The 16736-nt window shown below is 43.2% G+C and overlaps 1 protein-coding gene and 1 long non-coding RNA gene across 8 annotated transcripts in view; one reads left to right on the plus strand and one right to left on the minus strand.

Annotated features, from left to right (window-relative positions):
- PHF2 (PHD finger protein 2) overlaps positions 1-7577 on the plus strand; it is a 145204-nt gene extending 137627 nt beyond the window's left edge. For 6 of the 7 annotated variants that reach the window (XM_073352167.1, XM_073352168.1, XM_073352165.1 and 3 more), the window contains 2 exons: positions 1638-1899; positions 5699-7577. In XM_073352167.1, coding sequence (XP_073208268.1) covers positions 1638-1899; positions 5699-5787 — 351 coding nt within the window. In that variant the 3' untranslated portion in view covers positions 5788-7577. The remainder of the gene's footprint in view (positions 1-1637; positions 1900-5698) is intronic. The other variant, XM_073352171.1, reaches the window with a different exon arrangement.
- LOC140914431 (uncharacterized) overlaps positions 1-16736 on the minus strand; it is a 61052-nt gene that overhangs the window by 4436 nt on the left and 39880 nt on the right. The window lies entirely within an intron of this gene.

Raw genomic sequence — 16736 nt, forward strand, 5'->3', positions numbered from 1 at the left:
CACCTAGGTCTTGTAAGTGTTTTTGAAAATGTTATCTAAGTAATTCAAAATTGAGAATTATGCCAGATTTTCATCATCTTTTTTAACTTAATTTCTTTTTTATGTTAAATTCTGAAAGTTGCGATAAAGCTTTTTCTTATCCTGTAAACTTACATTCAGTTATGAAAATGGATGTTTGTATACAAACATGCTGAACTTAAGGATGCTTACGAAAAATCCTCATAGGAAGTAGGGCCAAATGCAGTACCCCATGTTCAAAACTACATTGCCTCAACACGATAATCTTTAAATCCTTTTTAAAGTACCAAAAGACACTAGACAGCTGTGTCAACACACAGCCTAGAACTCAGCTACTTTTTTCAGTTTAGTAATCCCATTTTTAACAGTTTACTAAAGCTTTTTCCAATATCAGCCTATCGTCCTTATGGAGTTTAAATTGTTCCTTCATTGTGAGTGAAATTCACAACGATACAGAGAGCCATTACAGGCCTATGTACATAGGGTTGCGCTCTACATTGACATTACTCCCAGCTAACTTCTGCACAGATGTTAATTTTTCCCCATGAGATGAAAAATATTGAATCTGATTCTCAATTACTCTGTTCCTATACTTGGATCAGGAATGGACGAGGGAAAGGTGGCTTTAAGCCATCTTTGTGCTCCCATATACTGGGGCTGCACAGGGACCTACCCAGTCCTCAGTGTATGTTAGAGCAACCACAGGTCTACTCCAATTTATCTTCTGTCTTCCAAAGCCCATTGGGCATGTCTACATTACGCACTAGATCGACGGGCAGCGATCGATCCAGCGGGGGTCAATTTATCGCATCTTGTCTAGATGTGATAAATCGACCGCCGAGTGCTCTCCCGTCGACTCCGGTACTCCACCGGAGTGAGAAGCGTAGGCGGAGTCGACGGGGGAGCGTCAGCCGTCGACTTACCACAGTAAGTAGATCTAAGTACGTCGACTTCAGCTATGTTATTCATGTAGCTGAAGTTTCGTAACTTAGATCAGTCTCCCCCTAGTGTAGACCAGGCCTCTGTGTACCTTGGGAAACAGAATAGCCATAGAGCAGTGCACCCAGACCACTACCCTAACAGGCAGCCCACACAGAGAGAGCTGAGGAAGAGCCAGTTTATATCTTTACACCAGCTCTCTACTGGCTGGGTGCCAGACCACCTACACTAGGAGAGTCCTCAGGGGGCCAATTTTGCCCACTCTAATGCCTTGTTATACTACCAGAGTGACATAAAGGGGCCTTAGTGTAATTGAAAATCAGGCCTATTATATTTATCTTGTATCATTATTATTTGTATTACTAAAGCACCTAGGGGCCTGAGACATGTATCAAGGTCCCATTGTGCTAGGTGCTGTACAAACACAATGCAATGACAGTCCCTGCCCTAAGAGCTCACAGTTTACGACAAGATACAGCAGGTGGATGCAACTAACAGACAAGGAAACAATGCTGCTGTGATCAGTTCTCACTTTGAGTTTCTAGCAACCCTGTTCGCTCTGTGTCTTTATCCAGTTCTGACAATATTCCCATTCTTGACGTGATACGCAGTGTAACAATGTTAACAAATGCCACTGGTTGTCACAGTAGCTGAATGGGGATTCTATGCTTTATTGAAAGGAGGAACAAAAAGGCAAGAAGAAGAAGAATACCAAAAAGAAGTTGTCCCCCAACAACACAAATAAACTCTCTCAGGAAGGCAGCTCTCCTGAACCCAAATTGGAGTCCCATGCCAGCAGCCTAGCAGATCATGAATACACTGCCGGGGCAAGCACGTTTGGGGTCGCCCAAGTAAACAGAGGCTCTCAACCTATGGCACCTGGAGTTTTCCTCACCCAGAGGAGACCCTCATCATCATCACAGAATAATGCAGCTGCCAAAGGTACTGTAAATATTCACAGAGGAAATGTCCATCTCCATGACAGGGCAAGCTTGTTCCCTACAGTGTAGTCCTGCATCCCTTCTCCATTATGTCCTTGTACTCTTTCAGTGGAGCTAGGCTTATTTACACCAGTTGGGGATCTGGCTATGAGCACTGAGTTGGGTTAGCATTGTTGGCCTACGTGTTCCACTGCGTGTGGGTGTCTTATGGAGGAAACAATCCCTAATACTTGCCAAAGCGAACTCAATAGGTCATCTTCCTTGTTTTAAAGCAATTCATCTCGTCCAGCTCCTCCAGTATCTAAAAAACTATTCACAACAGAGCCTGTCACCTTTTCCCCTTTGCTTGTTCAGAAACTCCGTGGTTTTCCACTTTCTTCTATATATTTCTTCTGCCATTGACTCAGTGGGGTCAGGATTTCAACTGTAAATCTTAGTACAGATAAAATCCCAATGCACCTATTCTGTGTGTGTGCATGCACAGAATATTTTAAGTCACCTTTCTTACATTGGAATGCTTCTTGAATTTCAACAGTGCAAATATTTAAGCTACTTTTAGGAATTATTGTGCTTAAGGAAACAAAACCATTAAAAACCTCACGCATATCAACTTGTTTTTCAATATTTTTGTTTACTCTCTGTAATTGGAATTTTATTTTTACACTGAGGAATAGCTAGAATCTTGTTTGAGTCAAATGTTTCCCCTCCTGTCTTCCGCTATCCCTCTCTGAGCCCACATGAAAGTCATAAGTCAAGAAAAAGGTGGAGGGGAGTGTGTGTGTGAGAGAGAGATCGGTCAAAGTTGAGCAATGATGCAATTTATGATAAGTTAAGTGACTATATTTCCCATGGTTTTATAACTGTATGAATACAGTGGAGATAGCATGAGATTTCACATAGTCCTGTATACTATGGGCTTAACTTGAAAACATCTGTATCACTAAATGTGCTGTCAGTAACATTTTCTTAACAAGATGTTATTTATTGCAAACTCTGGATCCAGAAAACAAAGCCAACTAAAAGTTAGAAAAAGACACAGGAATTTTTTTAATGCTTGTGGCCGTTGGCACAAACAGCAGCAAAATGAAACGTTTCATTCAATTTACCTCTTAACGTGTTCACATTCTGCCATATGTTAATCTGTTGAAATGAACCGGGTTATAAGGTGAAATCAGAAATAATGCAAAATACAGCAGTCAAGGTGTCCAAGCCTGTTCAAGCTTTGTGCTCGGATGCAGAGCCCAGGGTTCAGACAAGGACTCGTGACTGTTACTCCCTGACTGAGTGATCGATCAGTCTGCCAAATAAGCAAATTCTTTACCTCTCTGCTGAAGGAAAGTGAATGAATGGCTCTTTCTGACATCCCTGGGTGCCTGTTTAATAGAAGGAGGCTTTAGGATGCCTTTGTAAGATAGCCACGTGGTGGTTGGTAAAACAGGGCCTAGAAGGCTGAATTTAATGGGGATTTAAGGGCAGTCCAAAGGAGGCAGCAGTGTTGGGCCATCACTGCTTGCTGGAGATGTCAGAGAGAGCTCAATCCAGTCCAGTGCTGGAGAGAGAAAATATTTTTAAAACAGCAGCATGATTTCCCCTCCCCCTTTCTTTTAAACCACAAAGAAGCTTTTCACCTTCAGTTAAACTCAGTAAAAACAGTACACTCAGGGTCACTGCCTACTTTGAGGCCTTATCCAAAGCCACTGAAATCAATGGAAAGACCCCCATTTATTTTAATGGGCTTGGGTCAGGCCCTTCATGGAGAAATGTGTATAACTTTGTGCAAACAGACACAGCTATGCTCCCTTATTTGAGCGTGTATGTATGTTATATACACAAAAATAAGAGAGCATAGTTTGCATATATCTGTGTGTGCGCACGCGCATCAAGGGCCTGATCCATATGACACACACATTATGAAAAGTAAAGGTAAATGCATTTACTAATGTACTTTTCTGACCAGAAAGTATACAGTTCTTGGCTAGACATGCAACTAAGATCTTGGTTACATTTTTACTGTGGTTTCTTGAGGCAGCAGAAGACGTGTCTAGAGAAAAAAATACTGGGGGCATAAAAACAGCACCTGCAACTTTATACATGAATAGTTTTTAACTGTAACTTCTAACACATGATTTCCATAACCTGACTTCTCGGTGTTGTTTACTTCGATAGCATTTTAAGTGTTCAGAATGCAGATTTGTTCACACTCTGTCAGAGCTATTGTGAAACAGTATAGGATGATTACGTAGGAGAGCACTGTGTCAAGGATACATTTGTACCCACCAACTGCTTTCTCTCCCAGCTGGGTGAACACAAAGGTGACCAAGTTGCAGTAGTTTCACTGCTGAAATAGAACAACGGGGTGAGCTAATATTATGCTTATGTACATTTATGAAAGGCAGCAGTATGTTCTGGTGGATCACGTGCTGGACTGGGAGTCAGGGGACGTGACTTGATCTGTCTTCAACTCTACTTCTGGCTCATTGTGGATTTGAGCAAGTCATAATTTATTTGTTCCTCACTTTCCCCATTTGTCAACGTGGAAAATGATATATTTCTGGTTCCAAAACTGCCCAGAAGAAAGGCACAACTATATCCATATTATTAAAGTGTGGAAATACATGGAGATGGTTGAGCCTGATACTGCAGTCTTTGCACAGCTGAATCTCATTCACTTGAGTAAGAGTAAGATCAGAAGCTAGGCTCAGCATAAGCCTGCCTGCCATTTTGCTCGTTCAGAATCACACTACCAAGGCAAGAGTGGATGACCTGGACATAGTACCTGCATTAGTGCATTCTTGTCTGATTGTACATAGATTAAAAAATCCATTTTTGTGTCACTTATATGACAGCCCATAGGGAAGTAGGTTACACAGAAGTGCAAGCAAAATACAAGTACATGACAGTGTGGTGGGCCCTGTATAAAATCATGGATGAAGTTGCTATATTTCCTAGATGTGTCAGAGTGAAGATGGTGAATGTCACAATATGGTCACAGATGAAAAGGGAACAAGTTATACCAATGCTGCTAGCTATTATAGAATTTAATCAAAGCCTTGTAAAACAGAATATATTTTTAAAGAATAAATACAATTAAAATGAACCTCAGTCTTTGAAACTGCACAGTTTTTTTTCTTTAAACTAATGCAGCAAGAGATACAATTGCAGCTTTTGAACAGTTAAACTGTCTAATCTAGATGATTGATTTTTTTAAAAGCTTCTTTCGTGTGAATGCCTCCATTCCACCACACAAGGGTTGAACACAGTGCTTAGGAACCATCTTAAATTCATTTAAGCCTGGCGAGTGAGTTAGTAAGATTAGTGCAATCTGGCACTGAGTTTTAGACACTTGAAGAGAGCCCCCTATAGAATAAATACATGCATGCTTTCAAATGCATCTCTTGGGTACTTTGGTTCACGAACACAGTTAAACAGGGAATGGTACTTTCAGGATTTTTGTGCTATCTCGGTTTCATTCTTAATGAAACTTGGTTAAAATCCATAGTAAGACAATATAGTGTAGGTTGGGATGCGCAGCACAGATTGCAATGTATGGCAATGCTTGGTTTTCTTCCGAGCATTCTGAGGGATGGGTCTCACACACACACCCCATGTTAACTTGAGAATTTGTAGTATACATATCCAAAATGTAGTGACTTCAGGTGGAAATCAGACATCAGTGTGATTGCACCACCTCTGAAGTTAGTGCTTCTGTTTTTGTACCCAGTGAGCCTGCTTTGCTGTTTCTACACAGCTGTGGCTGCTGTTACTTAACATGTTCATTTTTTTTTTTTTTCAATTTTCAGGAAAACGTACAAAAAAGGGCATGGCTACCGCAAAACAGAGGCTTGGGAAGATTTTGAAAATCCATCGGAATGGGAAACTTCTCCTTTAATATTTTGAAAACTGGGACTTGATCAAAGCTCAGTAATTCCTGAGCCAACACTAACTCTTCAGCTCTTGAAGGACTTCAGTAGTATTGTGTATCATCTTAGGGACAATACCAGTTAACTTTTTGCCACCACTTTAATAATTGTTTTTAACTTTCAGCAGTTAAAGTGTACAGAATACTGCTATAAATATTTTTTAATATAGATGTCCTTTCTCAAATTGCTGAGAGTGACTAGTTCGCAAAAAGTTAATGATAATCCAAGAAATTGAGGATCATTCCAATTTTAGGAAAGTATCCCTTTAACTTGTTCATAAGTGGAAACCAGTTGTTTTAACAGAATGAACATCCATTTCAGTTACATTTCACTTAAGAAAAAAAGAGTACTATCTTTAAAGAGGTATCTGGTCAAAGAGCAGGAGATTAAATTTAAAAATTCTGCATTTGTCTAACAAACAATATTAAAAGGTGGGGGACCTTAAATTTGATTGCTGGAGACATTTCCCCATGCTATAGCGAATGCAGAAGGTAGTCTGCATAATGTGAAACTTCATTATCTCACCCTGATCATGATCTAGATGTGTTGGAGGAGCCATTATTGCACTTGAGCACTACTCCATGCCTCTCAGATAGCTGCTGGTTGGACAACACTGGGTGCACGAGGCAGCATTTGTTATGCACAGTGGGAGCTGGTTTACTGCTTGGTTCATAACTGGCTGGAAATTTTAGCTCTATGCCCGAGGGCCAGTTTTTGTAGCTAACTGACACACATGATGGTACAATAGCTTGTGTCAGTGTAGAAATCAAAGCACACAAAGATGTGTTGCAGACCTTGCAGTCACTAACTGCAGTACATGAGGTCAAGCTCTGCTTCTTCACATGCAGTTTTTGACGTTTATATCAAAGCACTTCTTATCAGATACACTTACTTTGGGAAGGAGGGCTGCATGCATCCACGTGTCAGAAAGTGGGAAAGTTTAGCTTATTGACAATTTGACTGGATACTTTTTTGTCTTTTAACTCTTTTAGTGTTTGGTGTAGAGTGCATTATTTTACATTAAACTGCTTGTCTGCATATAAACACTTGAGGGGTTAAATTTGTTTCTCAGGCAATCCCGTATTTTAATTTTTAGATGTGTTTACTAAGGCATATTTTTCATAGAATGTAGCTTGTACATAGCTTTTTAAATAACTTTTTTTATAAAAGTAAAGTATCTTTAGACATTTCTTTCTATAGACTACTTCATTAACATTTATACAAGTCATTGCTGAGTATTATCAGTTGTATTTTAGTTTGGTTTTAAAAGGGTTGGGTGGGGTTTTTTGTTTGTTTCACTTTCGGGGGGGAGGGGCTGGGATTTGGGCGTTGCCTGGAAAACAAGTAAAACTTTGTGCAGCCTTATAAAATGTCTTATACAGAATCAAATAGTACAAAATAATCTATTTAAGACACATTTTGAAGAATAATCTTCAACTTTAATACCAGCTGTTTGTTTTAATTCTTGTATTATGAGGGGATACAGTTATTTTACTAGCACCTTGTGAAGTGTTTGTGTTTTGTGATGATGTAATTTATTAATGTTTGTAGCTTTTTATATTTGTACATTTCTTATGAGCTTTGTTTATATACACACATTACCTGGATGTGATGTCCACGGGAGGGGAAAAAAAAAAAAAGCAGCTACAGGAAACAACTGAGGCCTTATTAACTAACCTTTATACTATTACAGTGGGACATAGATTCTGAATGCTAGGAGTCTGAGAAAGTTAGTTGAATAGGGCCCCAGATTTATGCAGAGCAGGGTTTTTAAGCTTCCTTAGTATACTGTTCTTGTTGAGCATTTATAGAATATAACCCAGACATCATGCTGTTTTTTTATTATTATTTTCGCAACATGTACATTTCTAACAAAGTTTATTGTGGCTATCTATTACAGTGTTTTATTTACTGATTCATATCAAATGCTCTTGTATTAAGTCCATGAAATCTGAGTAAACTTAGATCAAAGTTTAAAAAAAAGTAAAATATTTCAGGTTTTGTACAGAATCGTGTTTGGTTAATTTATTACGTATTAATTGTTAGGGGCCCAATGATGCGATGTTATACACATGCCATCTTACTGAAATCAATAAGATAGGATGGGACAGATACTACAGAGCAGAATATGGTTCTTTGTTTCATTCTGTTAAGCTATGGTGGCTCCTCATGGGTTAGAGAAGGCAGCCATGACTGGGGTGGAGATAGTCTGAGGAAGGTTCAGACTACTGTAGTGATGAAGAATTTCATAAGGTTGGGAATTCTGCTATCTACAGAAGGCCTCCATCATGCAGACTGCGCCACATGGCTACCCCTCCTCCCCCATGTCTAGCTGGAGCTATATTGAAGTCAGTGGGGTTACATGCTGACACGGAGACTCACTGGCAAGTTCTTATTGCAGGATTGGGATCTACATCTGCAAAATTGGGTTGAAAATCTCCTTGGACTAGGCTCTCGCCGTACCCAGCCAAGTCTAGGAAGTGCTGACAGTTTGGAAATCAGGGGCTGTTATTTTTCCTGAACCAGTTTACCCATCCGTGCTTGAATCCTGAACTGAAAATACATTTGGTATTTTTAGTTCAACACTGGTATAAAGAACCAGAGGCCGAGGTTAAAAAATAATAAATAGAAACATTAAAAAGAGGACAGCTTGGGTGCTCTAACCTCCCGCACAAAATACACGAGATTTGCTTCCAGCAGAGAAATAACTCCATGGAGGATGAGGCAAGGCTGAAAGCAGTGACACAGCAAAGCAGGAAAGCCTTATTTTTCCAATACGTTTATACCAGGTCTAACAACCCATCTCCCAGCTTCAACTCATGCCGTTTTCTAGCCAGCCTTTTCTGAAGTAGTAATTGGAATCTGTCACCGAGCTCAGTATCATATCCTGTCCCTAGCTGTGTAACCTCCCCCCTTGCCTTCCCTACCTTGCAATGTCCTGGTCTTGTGGACTGGGTTAGGAAGCAAGAGTGGGAGAAGAGCTGGTTGCATCAGGTGTACAGACCAGGGGATGGAGGATGGTTTACAGTGGCAGGGAGGAGAGTGGGAATCTCGGATTAAGAAAATTCTCCATTCTGTATTGCCTTTAAGCCTCTCTCACTTCCGTTAGCAGCTCCCTCTAGCAATACCTTAGATATAATCACAGCCACAACATAATTCCTAAATGTTACAGAAAGATTAGCATTTCCATAATTGAATTCATTGTTTTTGCAGTGTTACGGGCCCCATCTGCTGGAGGTGTCAGTGATGGGATTGAGTTGGGTGCAGCTTCTCCATTGCAGTTCATTTTTTTTAACAGCATGCCGGCAAAACAAAAAACCCTGCACCTTGACAAATCCAAAATGTGGCACCTCTCAAAAGGTTAAACTACTAACCTACTTTACAATTAAAACAGTAAAGAAAACTCTGCACAATTTATACAGGATTTTCACATATGGGCCAAGAGCACTTTCTAAGACTCCATGCCTGAAAAACTAATAAAGGAGCAAAGGGCCCTCCCTTTTCATCAGTGACAGGTGCAGCTAGCACTGGGTTAAAAAATACAGTGGCTGGAAACAGAAGAGAAGGCGGTGCAGAAGGGAAGGGTGGCATCACGCACGTTACATAATGTGCTGCAAAAAGATACAGAAATAGTTTGACCTGAATTTTTGTCCCTGATTCATCAAGATACTAAAGCATGTTTGACATGCAGCATGTGAGGAGTCCCACTAAAGTCACCAGCACCACTCAAGCTGTGTTTATGTACCTTGATGAATCAGGCCCTAAAGCAGCACATGTTGAAGCACATTGCCATTTACTTTAATATGCGGTAGGATAATTTGGAGGCAGCCCTTGAAATTAATATAACATTTTAAAGGCTACAAATAGCCCCTGCTTCTTCAGAGTCAGAAACCTCAATTCCACTGAATATCATAAAATAGCTTTTTTTGGGAGGAGGGGGTGATGTATTAGTGAGTTTGTTTTGCCATAATGCCTTCATCACCTTCCTATTCAGAGGTGTAAACTACACATAAATTCATCCCATTGACTTCAGTGGCGCTTTATCAGAGAGAAAGTTGGGCCCATGTGTTTTGATGTCAGCGTAGTATATCTTTTAACTTACACATTGGAAGAGCTGTCTTGCTTTAGTAAGTGTTGCACCAAAGTCTTCAAGCACTTTGCTCACATTGATTAAGTGTCACAGTGTAACACCGACAGACCCCGGTCGGGGGTGGGCAGGATCAAACCTGGGACCTCTGGAGCTAAATGCATGAGCCTCTACTGCATGAGCTAAAAGCCATATGGCCCTTAGCTAATGCTGTAGAGCAAACTCATTAATCTCTCTAAGTGGTCTCGCTGCTACTAGCTGGGACAGAACACCACACCCAGGAGGTGTGTGGGTTGCACCAGCACTTCTAGGACAGCAGCATTAGTCCCAATTAACAGCTAGGAAAACTGAGCCTCAGTGGTGGTGTATGATTTTCGAGCACATCCCTCTTAGAGCTGGGACTAGCCCCCCTCCACACACCTCCCTACTCTGTTCTCTCTGAACCCTACTTTCATGCCCAGTGGATTTTGATGAGCTGTGTCTCAATTGCTTTGCGCAGATGTGTTCAGTGTTTGAGGCTAGTAATAAAGCAGAATATTTGCATCAAAGAATTAAATCATTGGAGAACATAGCCTTTGAGCCATCAAGTCCCCCCGCCCCCATTTAAAGTTTTATAACTTGTTTATTTAGTAAAAAGAACAGGAGTACTTGTGGCACCTTAGAGACTAACAAATTTATTTGAGCATAAGCTTTCGTGAGCTACAGCTCACGAATGCATCCAATGAAGTGAGCTGTAGCTCACGAAAACTTATGCTCAAATAAATTTGTTAGTCTCTAAGGTGCCACAAGTACTCCTGTTCTTTCTGCGAATACAGACTAACACAGCTGCTACTTTGAAACCTGTTTATTTAGTCTCGCTTTCAAAGTGTAAATGAAATTGTGCAAGCTATGCCTAGTGGAAATGGCTGTGGGACCACTCCAAAGTTATGAAATGTGTGTATGTAAATTTTACCATGTCACACACATCTAACACCATAGTTCAAGTTCAGAAAACTGGCCTTGTTCATAGGACAGGTGGTTTTAAAGCAAGAGCTGCTGTAAGCATGCATGTTTAGTGTTCTGTTAAACCAAGGACTGTAACTAGCCACTAGATGGCACCCTACTTCTTCATTAGAAGGACCGCTTGACTTAGAGTGACCCATTTGATTTAGTATACAAAACCCTGACATGATATTATCATGGTTTAACCTTTTCCAAAACAGGCAGGTGAACATAAAAGGGGGCAGGGGGAGGGAACATATCCCAAACTAGGTATTCCAGCACCAGTGTCCTTATACAACTCTGGCATTGAGTGCACTAATTCCAATGTAAGAGACTCTCAGCCACACTCAGCCGGATTCCTTACAGGGACTTGAGCCCAGGTCTCCTATCAGCCTGGTGAGTGCCCAAGTTGCTCAGCTACCACATAGTTTGGGGCAGAGCGCTCGCTCAGTTTCCCCAATAGAAGCCGTGACTTAACTATTGGAGTAGGCACTTGACTCTGAGTCTCCTAGCATTTAGGAGACTGTCATAACCACTGGCCTATAGAGTCAGGCTAGCAACAAAGAGCGCATAATGAATATTGAAGTAGTTCTTATAGCATGAAACAGCTTCAACTGGAGAGCTTGAGAAAAAGCCCCATCCCAGACTAGAGTGCTGCCAGGGATGCCCAGAGACCTGGGGGCAAATCCCTTCTCTAATCAGGCAGCCTGGGATGATCTAATTACTGGGGAGAGGGAAGGGTGTCACTAACAGCACCTGCTCCTTCATTATTAATGAAAAAAGATGACCCTTGCTTTGGTGCCTACGAGCAGGAGCAGCTTCATGGCTGAGCATTCCCAGGAGAGGGAGGTGTTGCCATCCAGCCCAAAGTTAGGTGCCTAACTGCCTTTAAAGGCAAGGTTTAAGCTACAACTCTCTCCTCAGCATTTCTTGTTAGCAGGATTAGGCATCGCTCCACTCAGCATGCTGGGGGTGTGACTCTCCCTGTGCCATATATAGGGCACCTTCACAGCTGCCTGTGGCTTCCACAAGGAGGAAGCATGCCTAGCACTAGGCAGTGCAACAACTGAGCTGAAGTTCCCTTTGTGGATCTAGCCCTGGGTAATTTTAAGCTGAACAGAGCTGGAGCTCTCAAATACAACCAGGGTTTCTCAGAGAGAAGGAACTAGAGCTGAAAACACCTGAATTTTAGGGATGGCCAGTTCTGCTTCAAATCGCTAGTTTCACATAAGATTCTTGATACTTATTGACGCCAGCTTGGCAGGAAATAGTGCAAGACCCAGCTTTTTTTTTTTTTTTTTTAAGTACTTGGGGCCTGGCAGAGACCAAGATGTCCAAAGGAATGTGACCATTTAGAAAAACCAACAAGTTCTACAACAATGAAAAAATTTAATTTTTCCACTGGGGAAAAGATTCAATATGGACTGATGCATTCATCCCTGTTCTTAATTCAAATACCACTCCATGGGCTTGACACAGCTTACAATAAAGGAATGAGCAAGGCGGAAATCAAGGGCCATGCGTATGCAGAAGGTCCTGCAGAAATGGAACCTCCACAACCAACACAAACTCCATGGAAGCCATCAAAGGAGTAGATTAAATAAATCAACATGTTGCGATTCAGCAAGGAATTTATTGCATAGTACAAGGAAATGTAAAACCAAAATGATGATAGAGTGGGAGAAATGACAAAATGTGCCATTCTATAACTTGGAACATGTGCGCACCTTAAATCCCGGCAGGAACAGCAAAAGGCTTGTTGGCAAGTGTAAAGCCCATTCAGAGAGAAGAATTCGTAGGGAAAAATACTAGACAAAAACACTAGACCACCCGTTATCACCCGTGACGGCTCAATTAGGCTGTGATTCAGCCACATACTTCAGACCATGTTAAACTATAAGCAGCTAAGACCATGGACTTCAGTGGGACTACTCAGGAACTTAAATGTAAGCACATGCTGAAGTGCGTCACCGGCTCGAGGCCCTACAAGAAATTGCCACAGGAGGTTCATGCTAGTCTCATGGTAATACAGATCCTGACTCCAAGGGCACACAACCTAAACTTGTGACGAACAAAGATTGATAAAGCATTGCCCAGATAACAGCCCCTTCCCTCCTACCTTCTCCCAACTTGGAGTACAAAGTACATGCCACAACTGGAATGAAGTCAAGAGTGAAGTATGTCAGCTACGACCAGGGGGTGAAAGTAATATTAAATTCTTACCGGTACGTGGGCCAGCTGCAGCCCCCGGAAGGGGCAGGGCCTCGGGTGGAAGGGGTGGGTCAGCCTCCCCCAGCCAGCCCATCCACGCCGCATGGTCCCTGGCAGCGATTTAAAAGGGCCCGGGGCTCCCAGCTGCCCAGGGGCGGCTGCCCATTTTGCCCCCCCGTCGGTGGCCTGGGGGAGGCAAAAGGGGCAATGATGTTAAAGTGCTTCGGCAGCGCTTTAACATGGGCTGAGTATGGGCCGGTACCGGCTTCCTACCGGTACCCCGTACCCACCCGTACCGGCCCACTTTCACTCCTGACTACAACACACTGGATCTGGCCCATCTGCATGTGGAATGGAACAGCAAGAAGTACCAGCCTTCCCTTCCACGCACCTCCGGGAAATAGGCTATCCCACAGAGGCCTATATTTCTCTCTGAGAAGAGCCAGATGGAGAAACTACTACTGCATAAGGCAAAAATTGCTACATCTGCCAGTTGGGCGTGTGCACCTCCCTTTACTATTCTGCTTCACATGGCAGCATTGGCCAAAACCAACCTCTTAATGGTTTTCCTAACCCTTGTGGCCAAGCCTGGTCAAAAGTTAAGTACTACACCTACTCTTTGTGGTTTCTAGGGGTGAATCCCTTTATTTGTTTGATGCAGTATCCTTAGCCATGGCCCCTTGGGCCACTAAGTTTGCAAGAAACAGCCCTCGTTCTAACTAACAGTATAAGCCATGCATAGAATTTGTCTGTGGTTTTCACCAGTATACATAAATTGGACTATGACACAGCAGTCAGATGAAGTGCTAGGATCTCAGCATGGTACAACAGCCTTTAATTGTGACAATTAGACTAGGAGTAAGTGAGCACATGCCTTTACCTTGGCACAATGTGTGAAAGAGAACGCATCTCCCCGAGCCAGGGCATGGTTAGAATGCATTGGCTAGGTTTCCTTTCAGAAATTCACATAAGCGTGAGCCCAAAGGGGCCTCCCTGCGCTGCAGGCATGTGCAGAATGTACAGGAGGGTTCTCTTGGCTCTGTGGAGATAGACTGAATTTATTTTTACAAACATTAAGGGTTAGCTTCATTTATGTGCTGCCAGCAGGCTTGGCGTAGGATCTGAGCATTGCTTCAAGACTTATTTGCTTACTTAGATTAGCCTAAATGAGTGATCTTCATCTTCTCCAGGGAATCCTATTCAACGGTCTCCTAGTCAATAGAAGTGACTAGTTCTATATTGAAAGCTACAATGTTTTCCCCCACATTCACTGTAGCCAAGAGTCATTACAACTTAGTGTTGGAAGCTGTTCATTCTGAGGGCTGGTGCACACTGAAAACTGACACTGGCATAATGTTGTCGCTCAGGGGTGTGAAAAATCTACACCCCCTACGAGACGTAGCCATGTCGACCTAGCCCCCAGGTAGACAGTGCTAGGTTGACGGGAGAATTATTCTTTTGACCTAGCTACTGCTGCTCAGGCAGATGGACTAACTACAGTGACAGGAGCAGGGAGTGTCTACACTGCAGCATTTTCAGGACGGATATACCCTGAGTTTCAAATGCTAGAAGCTGCAAAGTCCCAACTCTCATTTCTGCATGGTGCCTTCCGAATGACTGAGAGCCGTCAAATGGGGAGGTTAGGGCTCTGAGCGCCGTCAAATGGGTAGTGTGATGGGGTTGGGACTCACCACCGCAGCGCCTCCTGTTGGTACCTCTGGGAATTAGCTCAGTCCATGTGGAGCACCCTCCGCTGGTGGTGTCCCATCCGTCTCTCGCCCTGCTGGCATCTGGACCAGCGTTGCTCCCAGCGTGCTCTTCAGGACACTGCCCTGTGGCAGTGCCCCCAAGTCCATATTCGCCCCCTTCCAGGGGGGCAGGGGGGCAGCTAACAGCAGTCTTTCCAGTTCGCTCCTGCTGCAGTGGCCAGCCACAACCCCTTGAGTTTAACCCCTCTGTTCAAGGGCTGGTTGCAGTCTGTCACAGCCACTCTTCCACAGCCAGGTGCTGTACAAGGAGGAAGGGGGGGACCCAGGCCCGCCCACTACTCTGGGTCCCGACCCAGGGACCTTCTAGTGGCAGCCTCCCTGCCCTCCTTCTCTCCCCTTGTCTAACTGTCCCTGGGCCACTTCCTCTCTGGGCCCTTTCTATCAGGGCCCGCAGTCTGGCAAGTATTGGGCCAGAACCCTTCTATGCTCCCCCGAGCCTGCCCAGCACTGCTCTGTCTGAGGTGCTTGTTTCCAGCTCAGGAAACAGACCTCTCCACCCCACCCCACTGAAGGTCTGGGACAGACTGCCTGCTCCCTTCCTGGGCAGCCTTTATATAGGGCCTAGTCCAGCTCTGATTGACTGGCTGTAATACTGGTGCTGATTGGCTCTCTAACAGGCCCTCAAATGGGGAGGTTAAGGCTTCGAGTACATCTCAGGACTGGGCCACAATTAAGTATTTTGGCTGCAGTTTTCAAAAATGACCAAGGCCCAATCCCAGACTTCAGTGAGTGCTTAAATACCTTTGAGGATCTGGGCCTAAGTGATCTTGGGTGCTTCAAGGTGCCCATCTGAAGCCATATTAACTGATTTCCAGCAAGTGCTGAGCTCCTGCCCTCTGAAAATGAAGACCCTCGATGGTGGCTCAGATTAGGCACCAAATTATTACTTTTGCCACTTCTGAAAGTTTAGACCTTTGCATTTTTGCTTAGTCACTGTGCTACAGGTAGGAAAGAATGAAGCAATTGGAATAAATCGAGACCCACACACAAACCTTCAGTTAGATCTAGAAAGGAACCAGAACTGAAACTTCCCTGAGGTTTTAAAAAAGTTGAATCAACTCCCCCCCACACCCTTTATGTTATTTTTACTGGGCTATTCTGCACTTTAGGGTTTGGCCCAGATGCAAAGCTATGAGCAAGGTTGTTCCATCAGCATTTCCAGGCCAACGAGAAACAGGAAGGATCAGAAATCTTACCAGATTCACAGTCTTGTTCTGGGAAAAGGTCACATAAGGAACTGATTTTTGGATGCTTATCTAAATCGAACCTCCGAACCCTCTCAGTGCTTCCCCATCACTTTTTATTGTGTAGGCGGCTTTCTAGATTTCACAGTTAGAATAAAAATGTCATTTACTGAAAAACTGACCAATGTACATACAGGTATTTTACTTCTGCCACATTTTCGTTCTAGGTTTAGGCTCTTGTTCCAGGATTTAGGCTGCATTATTAGTAGGTGAGAAGGATGGGCCGGTGCCCTAGCCTAGATCAGAGATCTTGGTTCAATTCCCTGCACTGCCACAGACTTCCTGTGTGACCTTGGGCAAGTCATGTAGGGCATATCTATGCTGAGTTTTAAAACCCACAGCAGTGAGTCTCAGAGCCCAGGTCTACAGACTTGGTCTGTGGTGCTAAAAACAGCTGTGTGGACATTGTGGCTCGGGCTCTGAAGGCCTACATGGCTGGTTTTGGTGCTGTAATATGAGCCCGAGTCTCTAGACCCGGCTCTGAGGCTTGCTGCTGTGGGTTTTAAAATGCAGTGTAGACATACCCTTTGCCTCTCTGTGCCTCAGTTCCTTGCCTATAAAACAAGGCTAATAATACTTCCTTCAAATGCAGGGGGGTTGTGAGGATAAATCCATTAAAGATTGTG

The sequence above is a fragment of the Lepidochelys kempii genome, chromosome 7 (genome assembly GCF_965140265.1).
Source record: "Lepidochelys kempii isolate rLepKem1 chromosome 7, rLepKem1.hap2, whole genome shotgun sequence".
Taxonomy (NCBI): domain Eukaryota; kingdom Metazoa; phylum Chordata; order Testudines; family Cheloniidae; genus Lepidochelys; species Lepidochelys kempii.